The sequence below is a fragment of the Simochromis diagramma genome, unplaced genomic scaffold, assembly GCF_900408965.1.
Source record: "Simochromis diagramma unplaced genomic scaffold, fSimDia1.1 OVJJ01000205.1, whole genome shotgun sequence".
In the NCBI taxonomy this organism is placed as follows: Eukaryota; Metazoa; Chordata; class Actinopteri; order Cichliformes; family Cichlidae; genus Simochromis; species Simochromis diagramma.
Genome location: NW_024386782.1, coordinates 16,919,350 through 16,944,461, shown reverse-complemented (window position 1 = coordinate 16,944,461; position 25,112 = coordinate 16,919,350). Strand labels below are relative to the sequence as shown.

The following is a 25,112-nucleotide window of genomic DNA, read 5'->3' as shown; positions in this document are numbered from 1 at the left end:
TCGACACTTTATCTAAAATCTTATGTACAGCTTCTCTTTTACATAAGTATATAATACATTATCAAAAACTTTATGAAAACATATTTACAAACCAATGAATCAAAAAGCACCCTCGCAGCTTTTCCACGGTCACACTCGCTCACATACTCACTAACACACCTGTTTCCACGCACTGTTTTCTTCCATGCAGTACACAATACAGAAGGCATTCTAAGAGGATTGTGCAACAAAGAGCATACAAAACAGTTCAGATATGGCTGTGGGATGAACGTTAGCACACATGCATATTAATGAACACACACACACACACATACACACAACTAGACTTTTAAGGTTTGTAAGTGGCGTATATGTGTTAAAGATGTGGGGGGGGGACCAGTATGAAGCATGTTTACTGACACGACAAGTTGGTATCACCCTCATTACATCACCCCCTGACTTTCGGTTTCTTCGGTTACATCACATGACAGGCCTTTCTAGACATGCAGCCACCGGCCGGGCCCTCCCACACGGCGCTATCCAAAACTGTCCACTCAGATATCGGCCATCGCAGAAAGTGGAGACTGTGTGCGTGCGTGCAAGTGTGCGGGTGTGTGTATCTTGCCTGAAACAATGAATGGCTGCATTGTCAGTTGGTGAACAATTATGCATGCTGTTTGTGTTTACGCTCGGCAAGTGCACACTGTCTCCGTCCTCCGGAGAACAGCGTGAATTTGCTATCACTGCACCCCATGTGTATTTCTGTGCACATTTGTCACAGTCAAAAGCAGGTGATCAAATAAAATTATTAACACTCGAGGAATTTTGTCAACCACATAACGCTGCAGCTGCCTAAAGCAGCCGCCTATTGCTTTTCTCAAACCATTTAACATCTAAACAAGCCACAATAATGAAGACAGAACTTCTGTGTAAAACCCACTCCCCTCTAACTCTCCCTGCTCTAAGAAAACAAGCTGAATACTCTTTGTCTCATTTTTTACTTCGCTCAGTCTGCAAACCTGCTGCTCTTTAACTAAACCTCAGGGGTGTTGAAGGTCAGATAAATACATAACCTCTCAAATCAACTGTGTTCAACTACACCTTGAAATGTTAGACAACTCACCCTGAAAGGCCTTCCTCTGAACCAGAGAGAAAGCACAAAATGTAGTTAGTAACCTTTAAGAATCACTCGCAAAATGGGAAAAAAAATCTTCAAAGAAACCCACACAAATGTTACTTACACAAGACGAGTCCAGCAACAACAATGTGATTGGCTCTAACATGAATCTGTACAGATTGTCCCATCAACGCACAGGCTGTCCCAGTTCCACAGCTCCTCCTTCGCTAATAGCGTTCCCAGGGCACTGCGGGCCCACCGGGAATAACACCAAGTCCAAATTAATACATCAAGGATGACAAAGAGTCTCTCACTAGCCCCTGTCACAAAATATAAGACACACAGCACAAGCCTCACTCAATGCAAAAGAGGAACCACTCTAACTCCATTATTCCAGCTGAGGTCAAAGTCAGAAACACGTTAGCACACATTTATAATTCAGTGATTAATTCTCAGCATTGACTGAAGAAAAATGAGACTCATCTCACAGAAAAAAGGTATGAAACTATTTTTTTAAGAGTCCTGTTTGTCTTACTGGTGGTTTTCAAATGGGAACTGGCATAGGATATGGCTGGGAATGACTGCATGTAACACTTGATGATATGTTGTTCATTCCTTCAGCAAACTCAGTCCAAGTCACCTCTGACCTCACTGTGTGTGCGTGTGCCTTGAGCGGCCATCTTTTCCAGGAGTTGCCTCCTGTTTGCAGGTCACTTTGCAGTGGAGAGCATGGGCTGCTCTGTGTACCAGTGAGTCCCGGGATCTGGCATGCTGCCCCCGAGAGGCAGGGCAATGAACTGCGGGCAGGTGCCCCCTCCCGCCGCCACGACTCCCATGCTGACGCCCTGAGGGTACGGGTGGTGGTGCGCATGGTGTCCCATGGCGTCCGTCCGCCCGATGTGGATCTCGTCCTCCTCGCCCTCGCCGGTGGTTTTGCGGTAGACGGGGTTGTCGAAGTTCATGCTCTTGGTGGAGTTGCGCCGCCAGTTGCGCCACACCAGGTAGACCGCGGTGCAGACCAGGCCGAACACCACTGTGGCAACGATAGGAACTGCATGCGTTTAACACACAGCGGCAGGGACATGGGAAGGGGGGGCAGCGTTAACGAGGCATAACGAGTCCATGGCATGAAATGACAGGCACAGAGAGGAGCAGAACAGGCATGCGGGGGGACAGAGAGGGCAGGGGCTGCGGTGCAGAGGTTGTGTGTGGGAGGCTGGGCTAAACGCTGGGTCAAATTTGGGTCATACACCAACCAACATGTTTTCTTTATCAAACTCTAAATCAGCAACACAGAGCACCATTAAGGGCCAAAATGGAGTAATTTCACTTTAAACTGTCCTCAGGGAGCACAAATTTGAACTCATTACTGCACAATCTCCTGGCAACTCATCACAGCATATCTGTCCTTGAGTAAGCATTTTAATTTAATATTGTTTCATTAAATTACACCAATAAAGCTTTCGTGCTTTACTGGCATCATATTTTTGAGGCCCTTTACAGAATGTTCCCCTTATTAAGTATATAATGAGAACAGTCCATCTGATCTAACGGGCTCACTCATTTTTGTTCAGCTTCATTTAATTCAGCATTATGTATTAGTGTCACACCTTTTGTAGATGCACAGTGTACAATAACATTTCTCACATAGACAGCGTGCTCATTTTCCTGCAGCCTTTAGATTTATCTAAAGGTGTTGTCTTGTTTTTGTTGCCTTTAAAAAACAAAAATCTTAAGAAGACCAGCACATCATTACACAGCTACACTCAAGATCAAGCTCTAAAAAGGCCTATTTACAACTATTACATAAACTAATATTTCCCAGTGCATCGACCAAAACAACTGAGATAATCTCGGATTTACCAAAAATATCATTACGAATCCTAAAAGCATTCTAAATTCTATATGAATATAAAGATAGTGAGTCAAGCAGTGATGTAAGGCTGTTATAAAGTAGGTCTGTTTAAATATTGTCTCTGTGCTTCAATAAAAGACTTATTCTCTTTAATCCCTGTTTTCTAAATGAATCATCAGGTCATTAACCATTGATGAACGCCTCCCCATATTTAGTTCTCGAAGACTCGCCCTCTCTGGGATGTTTACTTTTTTAAGCCAGACATGTTAATAACCTGTTAGCAGTTAACTTTATCAAGTTTTTCTACAGCTTTTTCACTCTTTTGTTGTCCCTGTACCACTTTTAAAATGTGTTGCTGGCATCCTTTCTCATCATTTCAACATTTGTCACTTCTCATCATTTGTATGCTTTCCTTTATATTATCTGAACTGCATTTTAATGATCGGAAAATCACAGCATTTCATTTTTAATTACATTTTACTCAGCTTACCACCTTTTATGTGGTATAATTATCACCTCTTCTTCCTCTAATATCTGTGAACACGCTGGATGATTACAGTGTCTGAGTCAAACTCATGGAGCAAATGGGTGGTTTTTTTGTGTTTAATTAAGCAGTGAAACCTGGCAACAGCAGATTATTGTGCACTAGGCAAGTTCGCCAGTCTTTGCCTAGAAATGAGAACGATTTTATCTACAACACCAACTCCAAAAATGGTAAATAAAAGCCGATTGCATGTGTGTGTTAATCTCATGAACTCATATTTTATTCACAAGAGGACACTAAAAAAATATCAAATGTTTAAACTGAGATGTTTCACTATGTTAGAAAAAATATTTGAATTTGATGTGTCAATAAAAGTTAGGATGGGGTCAACAAAAGGTTGGAAAAGTAACATTTTGCAACTAATTAGGTTAGAAAAAAGAAAACTACAACAAAGAAGATCCTGGACTGTTGAACAGCTAGAATCCTGTAACAAACAAGAATGGGACAAAATTCCTCTCACACAAGTCAAACAGCTGGTCTCCTCAGTTCCCAGATGTTTATGGGCTAGTTAAAAGAAAAGGGGATGCTACACCGTGGTAAACTTGACCCTGTCCTAACTTTTTTGAGAAAATGTTTAATATTTTTCTTAAAATTTTATATTTTCTCTTTTTAAACATTTAATATGTTTTCTATGTTCAACTGAAAATAAAATAAAGGTTTGTAAGATTCCCATCACTGTTTTTATTTACATTTTACTGATCATCTCAATGTTTTTTGAAATTGGGTTTGTCTGAAATCAGACTGTGAGACTCAAATTCTCCATCATACAACCTGCTGTGAATGAAAAAAAAGGATTGTGTTCATTTAGATTAATAAACTACTTTCACTGAAAGTAAAGTACTCGAACTTCAGACAAAAGATCTGCTGACATGGATTCCCTGCAGCAGCAGAACCCAACACAACATGGTGTGAAGTGAATAATGCAGTGTGGCAGCAATGTCAGACACACAGAAAATGACTCCCGAGAAACCTCAGAGGGGGAGACCTGTAGGCCAGGCTTCTCTCGCCTTGCCACAGCAAGGTCAGTGTGGATGGGCTACAAACATTGGCCATAGGCAGCACTGAGACAGCAGCCTTGCAGGCCTTTATCATGGACAGACAAAAACAGACAAGGGGAGTTGCAGCTAACTTACCGATGGGGATGACCACTCCCAAAACAGCCACAGTGAGGTTCTCACCCAGGAGGAAATGCTCGCTTCCAGCTGCAGAGAGAGATGAAGCAAGTGAGAGGTGTTAGAGCGACAGGAGGAAAAGATAGAGGAGCAAGAAAGGATAAAAGTGAGAAACCGTGCACGAGGAAAAAAAATGTGTGAGAAATAGAGTGAAAGATAAGCAGTGCAGTCAGGAAGGACGAGGTGGCGGAAAAAGAGGGGCAATAAAGACCACGAGGTGGGGAATGAGTGATCATGCGTGCACAGATGTGAGTGTGTTGCAAAGAGAAATGAGGGGAAAGAAGATGGAAATAGTTCAAATTTCCCCTCAATGCAACCTTGACCTTCTACACTCCATCCATCTGGGCTTCATTAGACACCATTGTGACTCTATCGTTCATTTTCATGCAACATAGTTACTAATACGCTTATTAATGCACACTTTCATGGTTGCATATATTCCCTCAAAGAGACCCAATACACTACCGCCTACGCAGAGCTCAATTTATGGCGGGAACAATGACAGTTTCAAGGTGAGAAACAGCCATCCATTACTGCTCTTAAAGCCAGATGACTGGTTGCTGGGGCTTGTAGATACGTCACTTTAATGCCATCATTACAGCGAGGGTGAGATTGTTAGCTACATTATGAGCATGAATGAAACCGTCAGATGTGGTATTTGGTAGGAGATGAGGCCGCTCAGGTGAAAGTGGCGCTTTGTCAGAGGACTGTGCCTGATTTTTTTCCAAATCATGCAGAGGACCCCCGGTGGACATGTGAGAGATGTTAATTACAAAGGTTTTGAGCACCTGACATATCCTCAATTCTGAATGTAAGACTAATGGTTTCTGTCACATATCATCATATATCTTTTTTTCTTCAGACTCAGAACTGATAAACACAATTTACAATTCACAGCCCACTTACAGTGTTGTGAGACGCTGCTGTCTCCTGCAGGTGTGGTGGAGAGAATCATAGTAGTGGCAGTGGAGTGGGAGCCCAACGCCTTCGATTCCTGCGAGGACATAGGCTTGAGTGTGCTGAGGGGTGTGAGAGGCTCAGGGGAGCCAGATGGAGCTGTGGTCAAGCGGGGGATTGCATCCGCCTGTGACACTCCTCCTGTTCCCTCTGTCGCTCCAGTGCCCAGAGTAAATTCAGTGGGGGGTGAAGATGTTGCTGTCATGTCATCTCTTGGCGCTGCTGCAGGCAAAGTCATAGCAGAGCGAAAGCTTTCAGCTCAAGAAATGAGTGTAAATGTCTTAAAGTGTTTGAAAAAGACAGGAAGGACCACAACAGTCATCACTTTATGATTAAAATCTTCATAGAATGATGATGCAAGATCCCTTATAGAACATATTCAATCATTAAGCAAACTAAAAATCAACATTTACCTAACATAAATTCAACAAAAATACAATCAGCCAAATAGATACTGTGTTACTATTAACACAGTATATGTGACATATATCAATTTACGTTAGGAGAATTCAAACATAAGGCCCGCAGGCCAGAATTGGCCCAGAAAAGACCACAATCGGGTCGAGTGGATGGCTTTGGAAAATGTTAAGGGGGCATAAATTTTGCACTTTTACCTTTATTTTCATACTTTTTACAGCATTTCCTACTAATAAAGACCTGCCATACACACTACACTAACATAACTATGTAACTAACTTTGTGTTAAACAGTTAACAGACAGAAAAGTTCCATTTTTTTTCACTATCACATATAAACATTTACTGTAAGAAAAATGTACTATAAATTTACAAAAAAAAACATTCGGTGAATTAACAAAAAAAAAAAAAATCCGTCATTTTACAGATTTATTGCTTACATTTAAATATTTTAGTTACTTATTTATTAGCACTTTTTTTTAAAGCAGAACCTCAATATCGCTGTAGCTCATTAGGCTCACGATCCATAACAATTCACGGATGTTAGACGTAAAACTACAAATATGACCTTGAACTTTAAGTCTTCACCCTCACACTGTGTGTAAGTCAAAACTTACACACGGTGAAATTTTGAAATTCTGACCAAAATGTAACAGGAGCTGTGATTCTTGTGATTTGTGGAAGGAAGGACAGATAAACAACAGCAAAAGATCATCGGTTTTATGCTTAACAGATTGTTTGGATATGGGTGTACGATGTACAATAAGAAAAGCTGTTTTTTGTTTGTTTTATTTTAATTTGTTGTATTGTTGATGTTTTTTAAAATGTTAATAAAGATATAGGTGCATATAAAAGTTTTCTGATAAAAACATACTGTTGCATTCCTCATGGGAAGCAGAATCCAATTATCTCCACAGTAAACACAGCATCCAAAAAGCCCCCTTAGGTGTTATTGATCATTAAACACTCCATTACCACCCATAGCCAGCCTCACCTGGCACACAGCCTCTCATCTCAGGCCCCAGGTCCTGTCCATCGGGGCAGGCGCAGGTGTATTTGGGGGAGTGCTCAGTGATCTGTGGAGCCTTAAGACACAAATACTCACAACCTCCATTGGCTACGCTGCCCAGATTACAGCTGTCTGGGCCTGGAGACAGTAAGAGAAAGAAAGACAGAGACAGGGAGAATTACACGGCTGTGGTTATATAAATAAGATTAACATTAATGCAATGTGAGGAGATAACACAGCCGGGAAGGCACAGTTGTGGTACTTTATTGTTCCCCACTGTGGGCACTGCTGAATTCCCTTTAAACAAAGTTAGTTACTTTATGTAAACAAAGGCTCCAGAAACATGCAAAGAATAAAATCTGGTAACATACAGAAATGTGACCAGTTGTGCTACTCTGTCAGGTACATGTCCACTGTGTTCATCCCAGAGTCTCATTTCTTAACAAAAACAATGACAAAGGTGTACGAAGATCAAACTGGAAAAAATGGTGATGAAATTCAGTGAAAGATAAAATATAAATGGGCACAGACAATGCACTGGGAAGTAAGAGAGAATGACAGAGACAGATATGGAAAGTGACATGCAAGGAAAAAACACACACGTATCACATTCATGATTAAGTGCTCTGTTCAGTTCAGTTTGGATCTGGATTGTCCCATTAGAGGAAACTGAGTTGAAGGCAGAGTTTGAACACAGCGTGAATGTACGGCTGCTTTACTCGCTCTACTACAATCACAGGGCTCACTATTACTTATACATGCGCCTAGGATGATATGGACATGCAGAAGAGGTGAAACTCAGCTCACATAATCAAAGGCAGGGGATGAAACTGTTGTTGGAAATGCCTAAAGACACATGCAAGTGCCTCAATCACACAAACACACACACCTTGTGGCTGTCGAAGCTGGTGGAAGACCACAATGTCATGGGGGTCATTAAGGTTTTCAGCAAGGGCATGGATGTCTTCCCCGGTCAGCCTGTTGGCCATGAAGACTGCTGCTTTGTCTCTGTCTGTCCAGTAAATACGATCCTAAGACACAGGAGAAAAACACGACAGGTCAGAACTAGTTTGTTAGAGTCTTGTAAAGTTTGACTCATATATTTAAAAGCTGTCTTATATTGTAAAAAGTATTGTTGAATTTTATTTTATCCTCAGAGTGAAGAACGCAGTTTGTTATTTTAACAGTGGTATCTGATTGGTGAACCGTGTCGTCAGATCCCTGAAGTCAGAGTGTTGTATCAGAAATAAACTGCAGAATCTGCGCTGCAGTTAAATCACCGTCCTGCAACAACTACATGCAGCAACAATTCTGTTTAAAATCTGTGAGGTTTTCCTTGGACTCTGAATGTAAGCAGTTAAAGTGATTTCTGTTTGATGTTCATTGGATGGAGATGGAACGGATTTCCAACAGACACCAACAGATTTGCGACTTTTACCAATTTACAAATAGACTGAATGTAATCAGTGGTGTTTCTAGAGTCTGTTGGAGCCCAAGGCAACAATTCAAAAGGGGCCCCTTCAAGCTACGTCAACAAGTCGACTGTTGCTGTCACGGTTTTGACAGTCAGCATGCTAACATCACAGCTAGCAGAACTGGACACACTAATGTTAAACATTAACGTAAACAAAAGAAACAATGTGACACTAGTGGAAATTCAGTGACCAAAGTGTTTCTCTTCCACAGTTCAGGTTAGACTAACAGCATTAATTATTTAACATTATGTTTAATTGTTTAGGCTTTTCTCTCTTCCTCTTGATTTTCAGTGTGTAGCTTTCGTTGTCGTCATTAGGTTTATGTAAACAGAGTCAGATGTCTCCTACTGTTGCAGACTTTTCACGTTGCAATTGGCTCCAGACCTGGTCCCTGTCTTCGAAGCAAGCATTTCGTTTAGTAATAGTTTTGGTTGTACAGTTGTTCCCAACCACTGTTTTCTTTAGTGTGACTATATCATGAAAAGGGGTCTGAAAAGAAAAAGTGACCAAGAAAAAGGACACAAGCTGCCCTCAGCTTGTCACTCTGGACGGCTAAATGCTGTCAGTACTTGTCTGATGATACCAGTCCAACTTATTTCAGAAGAAGAAATAAAGAGAAAATTAGGGAAAGGGAAATATGCACTTGGAAGTATTTGTTGACAGACATCGTCTAACCCATTAGCTTCTGCAGAAGAGCGAGCATGTTTAATTGGCTTTTAATGTGATCATTAAGATGATGGAGGAAATGCAAAGGAGTTTAATTGTAAATAGGAGGTTGCTATTCATGGAGCAGCAGTGCAACAATAAACAATGGTGTCTTTTTATATAAGAAAATCAAATCAATTATTTGATTTTTAAAATGTTGCAACATTCTGGGATGTATTTTCAGCAGCACGAGGCTTTAAATAATTAAAACCCATTTAATATAGATCACAAAACAGCAGCACAGGCTGAAGTTTTAACCCTGCTGGTTTTTTATTAATAAACTTTTTGTTTTCTTTCTCTAGTTAACCTCATCAACAGTTTTAAAAAAAGAGTCTTAGATAGGAAGTGACATGTTTTTTACAGTTGCCTTAGAAACCACAGGCTAATCCCCAGCGAGTGCCGAGACAACAGGCCTCGCTACACTCGAGTGTGTACATGTGTGCTTGCGTTGAGTCAGTCACTGAGTCAGAAAGAGATGGTACTGTAATGTGATGTACAATACAACAAGACCCACTCAATAACACTGAACTGGTGTATGTCCAACTTGCTGAACAAGAAGGTCACCTTGTAGTCGCAACAGGGCAGAGAGCAGAGACGTCCCGATCGATTATGTGTTACAGCAGAGGGAATTTATCATCATTTCTCTGAGCGCTCTCTACAGCGCTGGCACAGGCCGGACTTACAGCACAGAATGCAGTAGAAAATCCTCAAGGTTATGCTACACTTATTAAATAGTAAACTGTGCGAACATGTAGAGGAATTTAACATTTTTAAAAATATTATAAAAATATTTATTACATAGAAGTGGCAGAATGTAGTCATAATCCAATTTAGTAAATGACTGAACTTTACAAGCTTCATTATACTTTTATACTGAACTTATTTTACATTTAGGACAACTTCAGGCACATTTTAAAAATAACACCTCTATTTGCTCTCTAGGTCACAAATATAATTATATTATATACACCAAAGCGGATAGTTTCAAAGATCCACGCCTGTAAGTTTGGTCTGCTTCTGAAGGAAACCTCTGCCTGTGGTCTCCCCTAGGGAGGCTGATTTTAAAGGATGTTCCTGTAACAGGAGTTTGCAAGCAAAAGCACGTTTGCACACTGGCACGGATGTGTAGGACTGCTTGGCACCAGTCCAGACTGAAGGTTTCTAAAGGCCCTGACATAACATGCACAGAGGGAAACTGGCTGACAACCAAAAGCTCAAGTGTGTGTCTGTATGTGTGTGTTGCTTTTGATTGCTGCCTTCTCTTAGCTGTTTCTGTTTAGTATGCTCAACCAATCAGTCCCATGAGGGAAAAACAAACAGAACACACACAAGGACACCCACCGACTGAGCATGAAATAAATTGAATTCAACAGTCATTACGTTTGGGCTCCCTGTGCCTCTGCAGGCCCCCATTGAGGCTAATGAGAGAGATGTAGATATGATGAGATGTGGGAGGCTGAGTGATATCATGGACAACTGCCCAAAATCCCTGAAAATCTATGCTGAGTTCTACAAAATGAGGCGATGGAATAAAAGGAGTAAACACAAACCTCAAAAACAGCCAGGGCGTAAGGGTGCCCCAGTCTCTCCGCGGACGACATATGCGTCCTGCGGTGAGCTCCGTTCAGGTCCACGCTGGCTATGAGGTGTAGTTTGGAATCCACCCAGTACAGACGGCGGTTGGCCACATCTGCGGAGTGCAAACACGCACACAGACAAACACACAAACATGTAGATAGGAATTTCCCGAGCTGAGTGGAAATTGATTGTCTTTGCGGTAAGCACTCTCGCACTCTGACCAGCAAATCCCTTTAGGTGATATCGATTACTTTAGAAATGTCAGATTCTCACCATTACACAACAGCAAGTTTTACTGTGTTGATCTATAACACCTGAAACATTTTCAATATCATTCCGAAGCGGCCATGATAACTTTGTAAAACTACTTCTTTCCATTATCGTTAAACATTAACTTGTGCTATTTCAATTACTTTTGACCTTTTATCAAAAATGAGCTGATTGAATGCATCGGCTCCTTTTCAGGTCTGCGCTTCAGGCACATTCACAACAGCTGTTGAGGAAAAAGGGTAAAATGTAGCACTGTGCACGGTATAATGAAGAACAGCTGTTCTCCCCTCACCCAGTGTGATGCCGTTGGGCCACTCAATGTTATCAGCCACCAGCACCTGTCGGTCCACTCCATTCATACCGGCCTTCTCTATTTTGGCTCGCGTGCCCCAGTCTGACCAGTACATAAAGCTGGAACAAAGACACCAAAGTCATTGTGTTATTATCCAGTTAGGGTTTTAGCAGTTATTAGTCCCACGGCATTGTTCTGCTAAGTGGTTCGGCAGTAAGCCATCACTGTCACTGTCCACTACTTTAATTTAGCTCTCCTCTTTTGCTTTTTTTTACTTTGCTGTTTCAGTTCTACCCAGCATAAGTAGGCTCCTTTACTAACCGAATAATAAGAATAGTAATAATAATAACAATATGAGAGCTGCACCAAAATATTTGTCCTGGAAAGATGAAAAAAAAAGCTGCCTAAAGTTGCATAAGCAATATGCAGCCTAAAACAATCAGATATACATAAGACTGCAAAACTAGGGCACACAAATGTCTTTTTTCCCCGCTACAGGCTATGCAAAAGCAAAGGTAATGCCATCCAAGATTTGTGGAAGTGATTTTTTGGAAGAGAAGGGCAGAGAAAAGGAGACATTTCTACAATAAAGAGTGCTGTAGGGAATTCTTGTAAAAGATCTCTGACAAGTGCACATTTCGGAGCTGTCCTTTCAGCACCACAAAACTACAATACAAGTCAAAAGACCACCAATATTAGTGTTACGTCTCGTACAAATATTTCACTATCTCCCATCTGCTCTAATACCAGCTTACAGTGTAAGTGTAATTGTAAACGTACATGTAACAGCATATTAGGATTGGAGCAGCTACAGCATGGGCCTCTGACACAAAGGACAAGTTTGACAAGTTGACAGCATTACTCTTTGCAGCCTTTGTCCTCGCTGATGGAGTATGTGATTGCGGTTTGAAAATATGGTTATTAGATCCCTCACCTTGGTATGCAGGACAAACAGGACCATTTTGTCATGACTAGAAGCTGAGCAGTGGCTGTAATCGCTTACACCATTAACGTCTGTGAGCACTCTGCTTTCATTTGGATTGCCCTGGCTGTGATTTACATTGAGCCAAATCCCAACATTGTTAACCACCAAATTTAAAAACTGTTATCTGGTATGACTTCAGCACACTTTGAATGGTTATTTGGCGATATGAGCGAGCAATCAAAGCAGTGAAGACACAGTAATTTGCATTCATTTCTATGTAAATGTTTATTACTGGCATTAAGACAATTTTGTCCAAACTGTTATTCAGTGTAAAGCATTCCTGTGGTGTGTGTGTGCCTGCCTCATCAAAGCACCTTTGTGTGTCTATTTATGTTTACTTTGTGGCTGATTTTTTTTTTTAAATTTGCATTTGTATAACCAGAACACAAAAGCTATAGAATCACAGCCTGGCACCATTTCATAAAGCTCCTCAGGCTGTCAAAAACTATCATATCAGGATGTTAAATGGGTCAGAGTCTCGATACTCTGGATTCTCATATACAACAAGTGTTCTCATACTGAATATTTATCATTAGACGTGGACCCAGAAGAAATTGCTAAACATATCTCTGTTTAAGGTTAACGCCACCATCATGTTTAAAATTATGAAAGAGGACAAAAAGTATAGTATAGAACTAGATGGGAGGGCATCCTATGTGAACTCAGTTCGACCTTATTATGTGCTGATATGCTAAGTGTTATGTAAATTCACAGCATGAAGCTCAGCAATTAGCATACTTTTTTAAAATGCATAAACTGTGATAATTATGGATCTTGTCTTTCAGTTTCTTTAATACTTGGTACTAACAGTGCAGATGTCTGGTGTTGTATGCATACATCTCCACTTCCTTACCCATGGTGCGGATCCAGTGCTATGGCTCGGGGTTCGCTCAGGTCAGTGCTGATGAGGACACGTCTTTTGGTGCCGTCCACTGAGGCCACGGAGATGGATTTGTCCCCTGAGTCGGTCCAGTACAGGTTGTGTTGGAGCCAGTCCACAGCCAGTCCTACAGGGGTCTGCAGAGATGATTCTACCAGTGGCACCTGCTGGGAGGGGTCACTGGCCTCGTGGATGAAGGCACTGCGGGTGGAGCAGGAGGCGGGAATGCGGGAGGAGAGAATGAGGGAGAGTTTTGAGGGGATGAGAATATGTAAGGGATAATCTACATCAAACCAGCCATTATTACAAAATCGATGTACAGAAAGATTGTGAGGCAGAGCCTGGTTGGCTGCCTGCAGGGCACTATTTTGTGATAATGAGGATGTATACACAATCCGTCTTATCATGTGGCGCCCTACCAGAAGATTTATTACTATAAAATATTGATTTTTAGTGACTGCACTCAGAGCCAAAGAATTTTACCCGCTTGTTTAAAAAATAATTTAGTACTGATTAAACTCCAACTGAAGAAGAAAAACTCCAATCACAAGAGTAAATCTAGCATTAGCAATCAATCAATAAGTGAATGACACAGTTATATAGCTTGCATGTTCTTCTTTGTTATGCAAGTTAAGTCTTTTGGCACATTCATTTGACAAAATATAAGCGGACATAAAGTGATAATAACACAAACGGGACACACCCCAACAGATAATATATGACGAAGAGCAATTCTCCATTCTTCCTCTGAAGTGAAGAGACTGCAGAACAAAGAATGGGGCTGATATGGGAGCTACAGCCTTGGGCAGTGTTCAGGTTCATCCTGGGGTTAGCATCCTTCTTAGATGGACCACTTATCAGAATAGACAAGGCCTCACTCAGGGTTTGCCCTGCTCACTAATGATTTGACCCCCAGCAGAGGTGTGAGGCGAGGGCAAGGGAGCTGTGCTCCCAAACAGGAATTTCAATTTTAGTTTCCCCAGAGATTTTTTTCCTCTTAACATCAATTTTATAAAGAGAACACAGTGCTCCAATTAGAAGACACTCTGGGGAGAAAACGTAGTTGGGATAACAAAAGGAAGGGTGGAATTCATCTAAAATAATAGCAGGTCTGAGCCATCGGCTAAGCTGATTGAACCCAAAAAACATCAAAAGCATAAAGGAGAAGATCTAACTACATCACATACAGGGAAATTTCATCAGTGTGCATCGGTGCAGGATTTGTGAAATCGTGTTTCAAAATATAATTAAAGCACAGTTCTTTTAAAAATCAGACATTTGAAAACCACAGGTGGAGTGCAAATAGATGAAAGTAAAACATCTTTGAGTGGTTCATATTTAGAAATATTGATGATTTTTAGCAGAAAAAAACAAGTCAAAATCCTTCCAGAAGCAAGAGAGGAATTCTGAAGAAGCTGTTTTTAGGCAGTCAGTTCAAAGCTTGATTACCTTTCATTTCAAAGGTTGTGCAGACATATAAATTGCATGTAAAGAATTCCCAGTCAAATCTGACAAAAACCTTATAAAGACTTTGCCACAAAATTTTGTCAAAAAGTTCTTCTCCCCAGAAAATGTTCAGCGCCGTGTCTCTTTCTTATAATGCCTCTGGTACGTCTTCATATTTCAAATATATTTGTCTAGTCGCTGACAATGCAGGCGTTCTGATTAAATGAGGCATAGTGAAAAATGTAAAAATTGCTTAGAAGATAAATAAACATTTGTCCAAGCTGTGAGGAATCTATTGTTTATGCTGCAGTTTGTCAGCAGTGTTATGTAAATCCTAAATACAATTGTTTTCACAAATTATTTAAAGATTTAGAAACTCAAAAACTATTTTTTACCTGTAGATTTTCCGGTGAAATCGATCACACCAGAAAACACGGTTGTTTGCCACATCCAGGTCCAGAGCCACAGCGTTCTTCTGTGTGGATACCACCTGACTGTAGTCCCTCTTCACTAAGTCAATGCGTCGGATCTCATGTCGGTTGGTGAACAGTAGGTAAGGGCTTTTACCTGCAAGCGAAGAAACGAACATTTCAGGGTGTGTTTTTGTGCAAGCAGGCACAAACAACACAGGCCCCGAGTCAGGGTCAGAATATGGATCAGCAAAATATAAAGTTCAGCTTCTCAATAGGAGGCAATTTCTAAAATGGGCTTATGAGGATGAATACATTGTAGGTGTGAGGAATACATTAGAGTTGGGATTTGCTTCAGTAATGCTCAAGCGAATCAGCTTTGACAGTTTAGGCGAGAAGAGGGGCCAAAGCGGGTATATCTTATTAGAAAACTGCTCTCGTCCTGGTGCTCCACAGATCATCTATGCACACATCAACATTAATATGCTTCAGATTAGACAGCAAGTGCACTGCTTTAAATCAACTTAACCTTTATCCAGTGGGAAAAGTACATCGTCTGGACTGGAAGAAGCAGTGGCTGTGCTCTTGTGTCAATAATTTAACCCACAAAGGGGAAAGATGTGAAGAAGAAGAAGACAACAATAAAACAACAATAAGCTGGACAGTGTGTTCAGCACAGCATCAAAATGCACTTGGACTTGAGAACCGCTGACCCAGATGGGAAATGCTGCATGTCAGGGAATGATTTAGACATTGCTCTACAGTAATAACAATCCGGCTTCACCGCAGTGTTAAAAGCACTGGAACATAATGTGATGCTGGAGAGACTAAAGTCAATACTCTAAATATAATCTTTTTTCACAAAGATAAACAGCATCAAGTTTGCACAATACTACTCAATATTCTCTTCTAACAAGAGTGACGGGACAATAATTGTTCATTAAAAACAGCTGAGTAGTTGGTGTATTGATCAGTGTGTTGTACATCATTAAGTTGTACGCTCCTTATTATCTTCGCCTTGTAAATATAAATATATATCAGAGTTACCTTTGCATCTGGCTGCACCTCTTTAAACAGCAAGCTGACGGCTTTTGCACCGGCAATGGAACAAAACAGACATAGGCAAACATACACTAATTTGAATAAGATATTTTCTTACCTTTTCCAGGCTTGCAAATATAGAAAAATAACAATCTGCTACTCAGTGAATTTTACTCATATGCAACAGAATAATGATAGGCTTCACTTCCAAATACCTTGCCATGTACACCTGCATTTTATATAAATATTTATTACACGCACAGCTGAGAGATGCAGATCTTATCTGGAATGCATCTCAAAGCATTTAATGTAATCACTAGTTATTACATTTTCTATTCCCAGGGTTATTTGATTTCATCAGCACAGAAAGTGTGACCGCTACTAACAAGACAAAAAATGTCTACAGAGATGTCAGCAGTTGGTCAGGCTTCAAGCTGGATGTTAATTTCATCAAGGTTGCTCAGAATAGGCCTTTGAGGTTTGGCTATTCGTGTAAGCACAACTAGTAAGCACAACAAAGGCAATGAGTCCATTAGATAAATGCAAAATGTTTGTAATTTAATATATATGTTTGAGTGGTTGGAGGGTGCAATATTTAATGCTCACATCTTAGTGTACCCTGCTACCATGCTAATCAGGACCAAACACAAATCACAGCTGAGCCTGATTAGTCGAGTCTTTAGTCAGAAAGCAAATTCCTAGAACAAGATGTGCTGGTGAAAATGTGTGACCTCATGGCTCGCATCACACATTTCATGTTAACCTGGATATGGTGCTATAGAAAGCTCCAGATCATTTACAATTCACCTGTCCTCTGGAATGTATTAATGTAGCCCGCTATGTGGATAACTCTTGCAGGACGCTATGAAATAATTTTGAAGTACACACTGTGATTGGTAAATTTGTTATTAGCTATTATCATGCACTAGTTTTCGCACTTCCTCTGAGAGTGTCCTTGTTTATTTTCACACCTATTTTTCGAGCTGTCTGTTTTGGATAAGGTCACCCAGGATGCACTTAAATCAGAACCATATATAAACAGCGGTCTTAAACTATTTCCTCATAATTCTGGCCAGGAAAAGTCGAGTGGGTAAAAAAGACTAACAAAACGCGCCTGTAGGGACGGTTTTATCTGCCTGGCTATAACTAAAGCCCACCTTTTGTCTAGTAACATCTATACTGAGCCAATCTCTTTGTGACACTGCATGGTAATAGGATGGCAGCTGCAGGCAGTTATCTCTTGGGGCAGATATGAAATTCTCTCATTAATGGCTCGCTTGCCTCAGTTTCCCTTTTGACAGTCTGTGTTGTAGCCTCATTGTAGTATCGCAGTCCCGCACGTCTTCTCTTTTTGCCCTTTCCTCCGTCTTCCAGCCTAAACTCTGAATCATGACAGTGACGTTTAGGACCAAGCGTTCTCAAAAAACTGGCGATTACAATGACAGCATTTCCAACCCCTCTAAAGGGGAAAATTCTCCCCTGCTGGGTTCATGGGCTGTCACAGCCAGAAGTCATTTTCATTGCCTCAAAACCAAGCGACTCAACTGCTGCATTTGCTGCAATTTGGCTTCTGACACACAGCCAGAAACACTTCTCTCATGGCAATGATAAACTGATAGCTAACGCACTGGGCAGCCATGCAGAGAAAAGTACACAAGCGTTAACAGAGGCAAGTGGGCAGACACGACACACATGCAAACACACACATGCAAATGCTGAGCTTTGATATTAGCTTAGCTTAATTGAGGAAAATTAAATAGCAGCATTTGACAGCCACAGGGACAGAACCAACACATTTCATTTGACTGGCTCTTTCCTGCCAATTAAATAATAAAACTCTGCAGGGAAATGAAGTGTAAACATAAAATGGCCTCTGCATGCAATCCTCTTGCTAACAGCTTTGAGCCATAGTTGGAGGTCAAAAGACATCAGCTGACTTTGTTCTCCACTAGTCAAACAACTGTTATCAACAAGCTGAGCGGGAGGCTGGATTAAATTGGTGTAATTAGCCTCCACCGTGACTCAGCCAGGTACCCCTGAAGAGTTGCTATACCTAATTATAAGTGTTCAGCATCACTAAACATCAGTCTGTCACTCGTGAAGCGGTCTAATGGGACAGGACCCAGAGGACAAATTCGGTCTGAGAAAAACAGAGCGGTTGCCTTGGTGATGTGATTTTTGTTTTATGTGTACTGTTATGTCAAGTGCACAAACACCTGCAGAGAAATAATAAGAATATAACAGTTAAAAGATGTTTCCTGGTTATGACAAGAGGAGGGGTTAACAATGTAGTACAGAAGAGAGTGCGGTGCAGTGTTGACGCATTTCAGTATCTGAGAAAATGTGCTGTTTACCTGAGGCACAGGTTGAAATAGACAGGGTTAACTTAATTCCTCTTTTCTTACTGAAACTCACCTTCTGCTTTGCAGGTCTTAGTGACCGGGTCCATCTCGTATCCTTCGTAGCACTCGCATTTAAAATCCCCTTTGTAGTTTATGCAGATCTGGCTACAGGCATCCGGGTTCTCACACTCATCGATATCTACAGGGATGAGAGGATTATCAATCAGCTGAGAGACAAAAACAGTCAGACAGTGACAGCAAATCACTAATGCTCCCTTGTGAGCTGTGACAGATGAGAGTGGAAACTAAATTCAGGAAATGTAAATATAGAAATTCTTTTCAATGACATGACAGCTACAACAGGGAGGTAAAAATGCACATTTTATGGCTGGAAGTTTTGCAGTTTTAGGGAAGAAAGGAGTCAACAGGGAGGCAGGGTGGATCCCTGCTGACGTCTTTTGACCTGATTCTTCTCTGGGTGTGATGGCGAGCTGCTAAAATGATAGGAAGGGTGTGAAGGACATACTATAAGCATGTGTGACAGGAGTAAGACTGCACAACTTCCCCTGTGGGAGCGATGGGCAGGGAACAGAGATGGACAGCATGAGAGCTGCAAGCTGCCCAAAGCGGTACACTACACAAATGCACAAACAGATTTATACTGGCTTGGTCAGCAGCCAGCCTGCCACTCTGTTTCTGAAAAACACTTTATATTTCTCTATTTACCTCCACAAGTCTTTTTGTCTAGCAGCCGGTAGCCGGTAGGGCACCGACACTCAAAGCCAATTGGTCGGTCCACGCAGACATGGGAGCACCCGCCATTATTGATCATACACTCATTCAGTCCTAGAAGACAAAGAAAAGGAGACAGGTGTCAAAAGCAGCCGTTCATTTAAGAGGAAGGTCAGGCAGTAGGTCATAGTTTCTCATCTCATTTAGGAAAGGACTTTTCCTGCTCAACTATTACCCTGTAGCATAATGACTTCATGTTTTTAAAAGATAAATAAGTATGCGTGGCACACGGGTGGCAGTAATCTCTATGATATCTCAGCTTCTGTACTCGACTCTTTTCCATCTTTTTTGAATTCTTATCAGATGTTCTCAAAAGCAGAAGAGGAATCAAAGTGACACGCAGGCATCACACACGGCAGGCTTATAAAGCTTGAGAATCAGGTCCATCTGCAGGGATGTGAAATATGTGTGAAGAGGGGATTAAAGCTGTGAACTGGGATTTTAAGACGTCCCACAAGGGTCTATCACAGGAGGGAGGGAGCACATCTAAATTAAACAGGTGCGCTGCCTGCATCGGCAGGATCCTAAAAATGACGGAAGCTGAAAAATAAAATGTGAAAACACAACAAACAACACGCTCTCTTTTAAAACTAGGTCAAAGCAGCTGGCACAGACAAGGTGGGCACACAGTAAATTAGACAGAAGTAGTTAGACGTAATTGTGAAGCATAAAATATTTTAACCTCATAGCAAGAAGAAAGCAAACATCACTGACTGACACTTCAGATTCAGGTACTTAACCTCGTCTAGAAATTTATTGAATAAAGCTGCAGGTAGCAGTTTTGTATCATTTTACTGCTGAACATACATTAATTATTTATATAGCTCATTTATTCATGCTAGATTTGATAAAAATCTGTTAACTGAGCGCATCTTAAATGGAAGCTTAACTCAGTAAAAGCTAAGATAAAAGAAAAACATTTAAACAGTGCAGAGTTTTTCAGAATAAAGTGAGGCTCCACAATCTACAAAGGAAAACTACAATCTTAAATCTGCCAACAGTTTGTTGCCCAGTCTACACATTTCACTCCAGCCAGGTAGCTTTATGTCATGAGTCAGTGAAAGAAGAGCCACAGCAAACTCCCCACATAGACAATCACTGGTTTCAAAATGAAGCCGTAGTGCTTTCCTTTGAGTGAGCCAGTGTGATTAGCGTGTATGTTATTGTGCAAAAAAACGTAATGTAATGTTTTGTGTTCAGTTTTATAATGACACACTCAGTGTTGAGCCTCCCTAGCAGTGCAGAGGAATCTACCTGGCTGCAAGCATTTTCCATCCCCTAAAAACGACCCTGGAAGAACTCCTACAGGGACAGTTCCTGCAGCACACACACAACACACAAAGGCCTGAGCTGCCCTAAAACAGCCCTCGAGTTCCTGGAATATTGCCTAGTCTTATAATCCAGTATGTGGGCTTTGCAAAGAATTTCATTGTGAGAGGGCACTTGCAGTGTTAAATTGCACACTTTTCTATTGCTAATGTATTTCATATGTGAGTGAATGTTTTCATGCAAACTTCATGGTGTTTTTTGTTTGTTTTTTTAATGTGCTGTGAATGAATACAGTTTTGGCCTGGGTCTTGTGTGTGTTTTGAGATTTTGTTCTGGACTCTTTTCATTCCTTTGGATTTAAGAAATATTCACAATCAAGCTTTGTATTGGTTAGTCTCGAGTCTAGTATTCTCTAGTGTCTCTGAGGGGTTTTTTTAAATTTCTGGTTCTTGTTTGATTATGTTAGTTCGCTTTCGTGTCCAATCCGTCCAAGTCTCATCTCTGTGTTGTCATCAGCGTCTCGTATGGAAGTCAGTCTTTTCTCTGTGTTTCATTACCCTTTTTGTCTCCCCAGTCGTGTCACGGTGTCTGGTCTCTCCATGCTTGTCTGCTTTCACTGTCATAGGAAGTTCATTTGTCTTCAGTCCTGTTTCCTGTGTTTCAACATGTGTCACCATGTCGTTTTAGCTCCCGTTCCTGTGTCCACGCGCCTTAATGTGGGTCTCAATGTGGGTGTGTTAGGTCCTGTTTAATCTTGACAGTCCCTGGTCGCATGTGTGTATGTGTGTATGTTCAGTTTTGCTTTCCATGTTTCATTACTTAAGATTCTGTTCAACTGTGCTCTCAGGTGTGTCCACTCTGCTCTCTACTCCTATATAAATACTGTCTGCATCACCCTCTTGGTATATGCGTCTGTCAGTCTGTTGACTTGTTCATAATCTTCATAATCTGTTCAGCAGCTAGCCATGATTGCCATCTCTCTGGTATTTGTTTTTGGACAGATAGTGTAGGTCGTGTTTGGTTTTGTTTTTAGATACATTGTGGCTGAAAACAGCTGTATGCAGCAGCCAAAAATCGTATGAGAGCAGTGACAATGAACCAAAACACGGAAGCTACAGGAAAACATCAAACTAAAGAGCTAAAACACTTTGAAATGCTCTTTAGTGCTGAGTGGAGCAGGGCGATATGACCAAAAATATTTATCACGATATACATTTGAAAATTTGCGATAACGATATAACTGACGATATAATTGACACTAGACAAAATACTTTACGACTCCACAACTTTATTAGTGCAAAACAAACCATCAATGTATTTTCACTTAAACAAGCAGCTGTTTTTTATCTGCATTAAAGTTATATAAAAATTTAACAGTGCAAATGCAAATTCCTTGCTGACAGTTTAACCAAAAGGCATTTCCAGTGGAAATTGGCCGACATGCCCTCAGCATAACCATGTATAATATCCACAAAACTTAAAAAGAGGTTATACACACACAATACAGTATTATTATGTTGAGGCACAGCACGTATCACCCCGCGAGGCTCCTGCCTACGATAGCCGTAATGCTCCGACAATCCATCAAGCGGTGCGGGTTCATAGCTTAGCAAAGTCGTACTGAAACATTTGACAGATTTTCGAGCGCTGTGTACATAAAATAGTTTCGAGGTCAGGAAACACAACCAGAATTCATACATAAGGCACACGGGATTATAAGGGGCACTGTCGATTTTCAGAAAAATCAAAGGATTGATTTTAAGTGTGCAGTATTTTCCAAAAAACACGGTAATAACGACGGCCTGCTAGCATGCTCTACCAAAAATAGGGCTTTGTTGTGTATCTGACGGACGAAAGCTAAACCAGTTCCACACCACTGAAGTTGCAGCATTTTTACAAACCAGTTCTGGTTCATCGTTTCATTCAACGATCCGCTTTCGCCCTTCTCATTCTCCGTCGCCGCCATGCTTTTTCCGCCATGTGCGTATGAAAACAAAGGCACTGCGCATGCGCGTTTTACCCATATTCTATCGCGATATTTCATTTTCTTATCGTTGCCCAACATTATACCGGTATTACCATGAATGGTATGATATGGCCCAGCCCTAGTGCTGAGTTGCTTGAAAAATTTATCACTGCAAGCATCACCCTGACTTGCAATAAAATATCTGAAAGTGATGTCTGGGAAGTGTAGTGATTATCTATACAACGCAGGGGTATCAAGTTGTGTAAGACCTTTGTACACTGTCAGGTCGAAATTTTTCTGTTGTAATAAAAGTCAGAAATGGTTATCTATTCAAAGACTGACTGAAGGTAAACTTTGTGGAGAAATGCTCTCTTTGTGTGACTGCCAGCAGACTTTGAGAACTGCAACCGGCTGCATTCAATTCCCCTCTCTAACTCAGCTGGATGGGTGACAGCAATCTGCCACTCACAGTGGCAACTACTCTCATTCTGTCACTTCTGAATTGCCAGCAGACAGAGGAAAAGACCAAATGAAGCTGCATTTGAGGTCTCACCCATTCCTGTTTCTTTGAGAGGGGCAGGGGTGGGTAACAAAGAAGAGGGAGGCCCTGTCAGCTTTTCTCTGACCATCTCAGACAGAATTTAGAGGTCACTTTTTCCAGAAGACAAACATGACGTCTTTCCTTTCCCCCACCTTGTTTCTCTTCTCACTCGCTCTCCCTGGTAGCTCAGTTTGTACTCCCTATTTTCAGCCATTCCTCTAAGAGAATGTGATGGAGCAGTGTTAGGAGATGAATGTGTGCTGAGTAATGGGTCAGTAATGTGGTAATATGTCATTATTTCTAATGAGTTGGGGAAGATGCAGAATAGATTTGATTGAGCGTGGAAATGTATTGTCTTTATTCTCCCCGAAGTAAGGCTGATGCGGCAAATGCAATCGCTCTGAACATCGAGTAATAACGTGTGTTTGAGTGCAGCGGGGTGTATCTCTATTTGTTTTCTGTCTGTGCCAGTTGGCCTACATGTTGGGAGTAAATGGTCGAGAGCGCAGAGTGATGAAGTAGGTATGTGTGGACATGCTTTTAATGAGCTGACAACAAGACCTCAGTTGAAGGAGAGAGGGAGAAAGGTGGAGGTAGATAAGGAAGAGGAGAGAGAAAAGTGAGGACACAACTCTCTGGAATATTTGCTTCACTCGTGTAATTTCCGCCTGTGGCAAAGGTCAGTCTGTTCGGTCAGCTGTCACTCTTCAGTCTAAAGTTTAAGTTTCTCGGAGGAAATATAATGTCATGAGAGTAAATCTGCCTTTAACTCTCTCATGTCAAAAAAAAGAAGAAAAATAACTACTTTTTTATTTTAATTCAAGCATCACCTTCAGTTCTTATAGTCTCTAGTTTAAGCCCAAGGGAACGGGAAGTAAAGAGGGGCAAAGGACCACTGGCCACCCAGCTATCCCAGTGTTCCACATTCTTTTTAAACAACAGATCACAATATTCCTATATTAATCATTTGCCTTGACTCTAAAGCCATTTTCACTTCATGCAGTTGGATCAGACATTTACTGATCTTTACCCTCCCAGCTGCCCAAACCAAATTACACTATAACTGCACTAATGTGTGAATAGCATAGCTAATGGTCAGGCGCATTCACTTCTAGGCAGCTCTATTAATACAAATGAACTGGGAATGGCTTTGTCTCCAGAAACAGAGAGGGTCGTCTAGGGTCAGGGGTTTAATCTCTGGCCCTATTCATGTTGAAGTGACATTGGGTAAGATACTGGACCCCAAGCTGCCCCTGATCCATCCATTGGTGTGTGAGCATGGGTGTGACAGATACAAGTCTTTAAAGGCATAGGCGTAAAGAGTGTGATTGGGTAAATGGCAGTAACAGCCGATTTAGGTCAAAAGGACTATTTCCTGCTGTATACTACAGTCATGTGAAAAGTTTTCACCAAAGCCAATGTAATCTAAGTTCCCCTATTAACTCCCCCTTTACAAAACGTCTGGAACAATATCCTATGGTCAGATGAGATCAAAGTGGAGATGTTTGGCCATAATACACAGCACCATGTTTGCAGAAAACCAATCACAGAATATCAGCACAAACACAGAACCTGGGCATCTTAAAGTCATTTAGTCAACCATGAACTTCTCTCCTCTGCCAAATTTGTCGGCGATGATGTGAGAGACTTGAAAATCACACAGAAAACGATTACTTCCAGTTATTGGTGCTGAAGGTGGTTCTACAAGCTACTGAATTTTCTTATGTTTTCACAAGAATGCAAGACAATGTGAGATAGGACTACTGTGGAAAATATACAAGAAAATTCAGGCTAAATAAAACAAGTTAATATTAAAAACAGGAACAGCCTTCTCTTTATGAGAGAGGATGGCTGACACGCTGCTACCATTTTCAGGGTTTGCATTACTGACATTGCATAGCAGCTGGATAGTGTAGTGGTAAGACTACACACCTCTGGAGCGAGTAGCAGCGCACCTGCCCAGTATCTAGTAAGGTTCCTGGCTAGCACCCCCCTTGCTAAAAACCAGCCCTAGAGTGGCGCGGCCACGTCTGCAGCCTGTCTGCAGTTCAGGACACAAGCATTTCACTGC

General features: G+C 41.2%; 1 protein-coding gene across 3 annotated transcripts in view; it reads right to left on the bottom strand.

The window, feature by feature from the left end:
* Positions 1 to 979: 979 nt before the first annotated feature.
* Positions 980 to 25,112, bottom strand: part of LOC120727829 (low-density lipoprotein receptor-related protein 8-like) — an 81,607-nt gene continuing 57,474 nt past the window's right edge. Inside the window, exons 8-18 of one of the 3 annotated variants that reach the window (XM_040022370.1) lie at positions 19,200 to 19,319; positions 18,547 to 18,672; positions 15,076 to 15,247; positions 13,208 to 13,435; positions 11,370 to 11,488; positions 10,780 to 10,919; positions 7,939 to 8,080; positions 7,035 to 7,187; positions 5,574 to 5,843; positions 4,629 to 4,697; positions 980 to 2,147 (exon numbers count right to left, since the gene is read on the bottom strand). In XM_040022370.1, the coding sequence (XP_039878304.1) occupies positions 1,807 to 2,147; positions 4,629 to 4,697; positions 5,574 to 5,843; positions 7,035 to 7,187; positions 7,939 to 8,080; positions 10,780 to 10,919; positions 11,370 to 11,488; positions 13,208 to 13,435; positions 15,076 to 15,247; positions 18,547 to 18,672; positions 19,200 to 19,319 (1,880 nt within the window). In that variant the 3' untranslated portion in view covers positions 980 to 1,806. Of the gene's footprint in view, positions 2,148 to 4,628; positions 4,698 to 5,573; positions 5,847 to 7,034; positions 7,188 to 7,938; positions 8,081 to 10,779; positions 10,920 to 11,369; positions 11,489 to 13,207; positions 13,436 to 15,075; positions 15,248 to 18,546; positions 18,673 to 19,199; positions 19,320 to 25,112 lie in introns of all 3 variants that reach the window. The other 2 variants (XM_040022369.1, XM_040022371.1) reach the window with 2 other exon arrangements.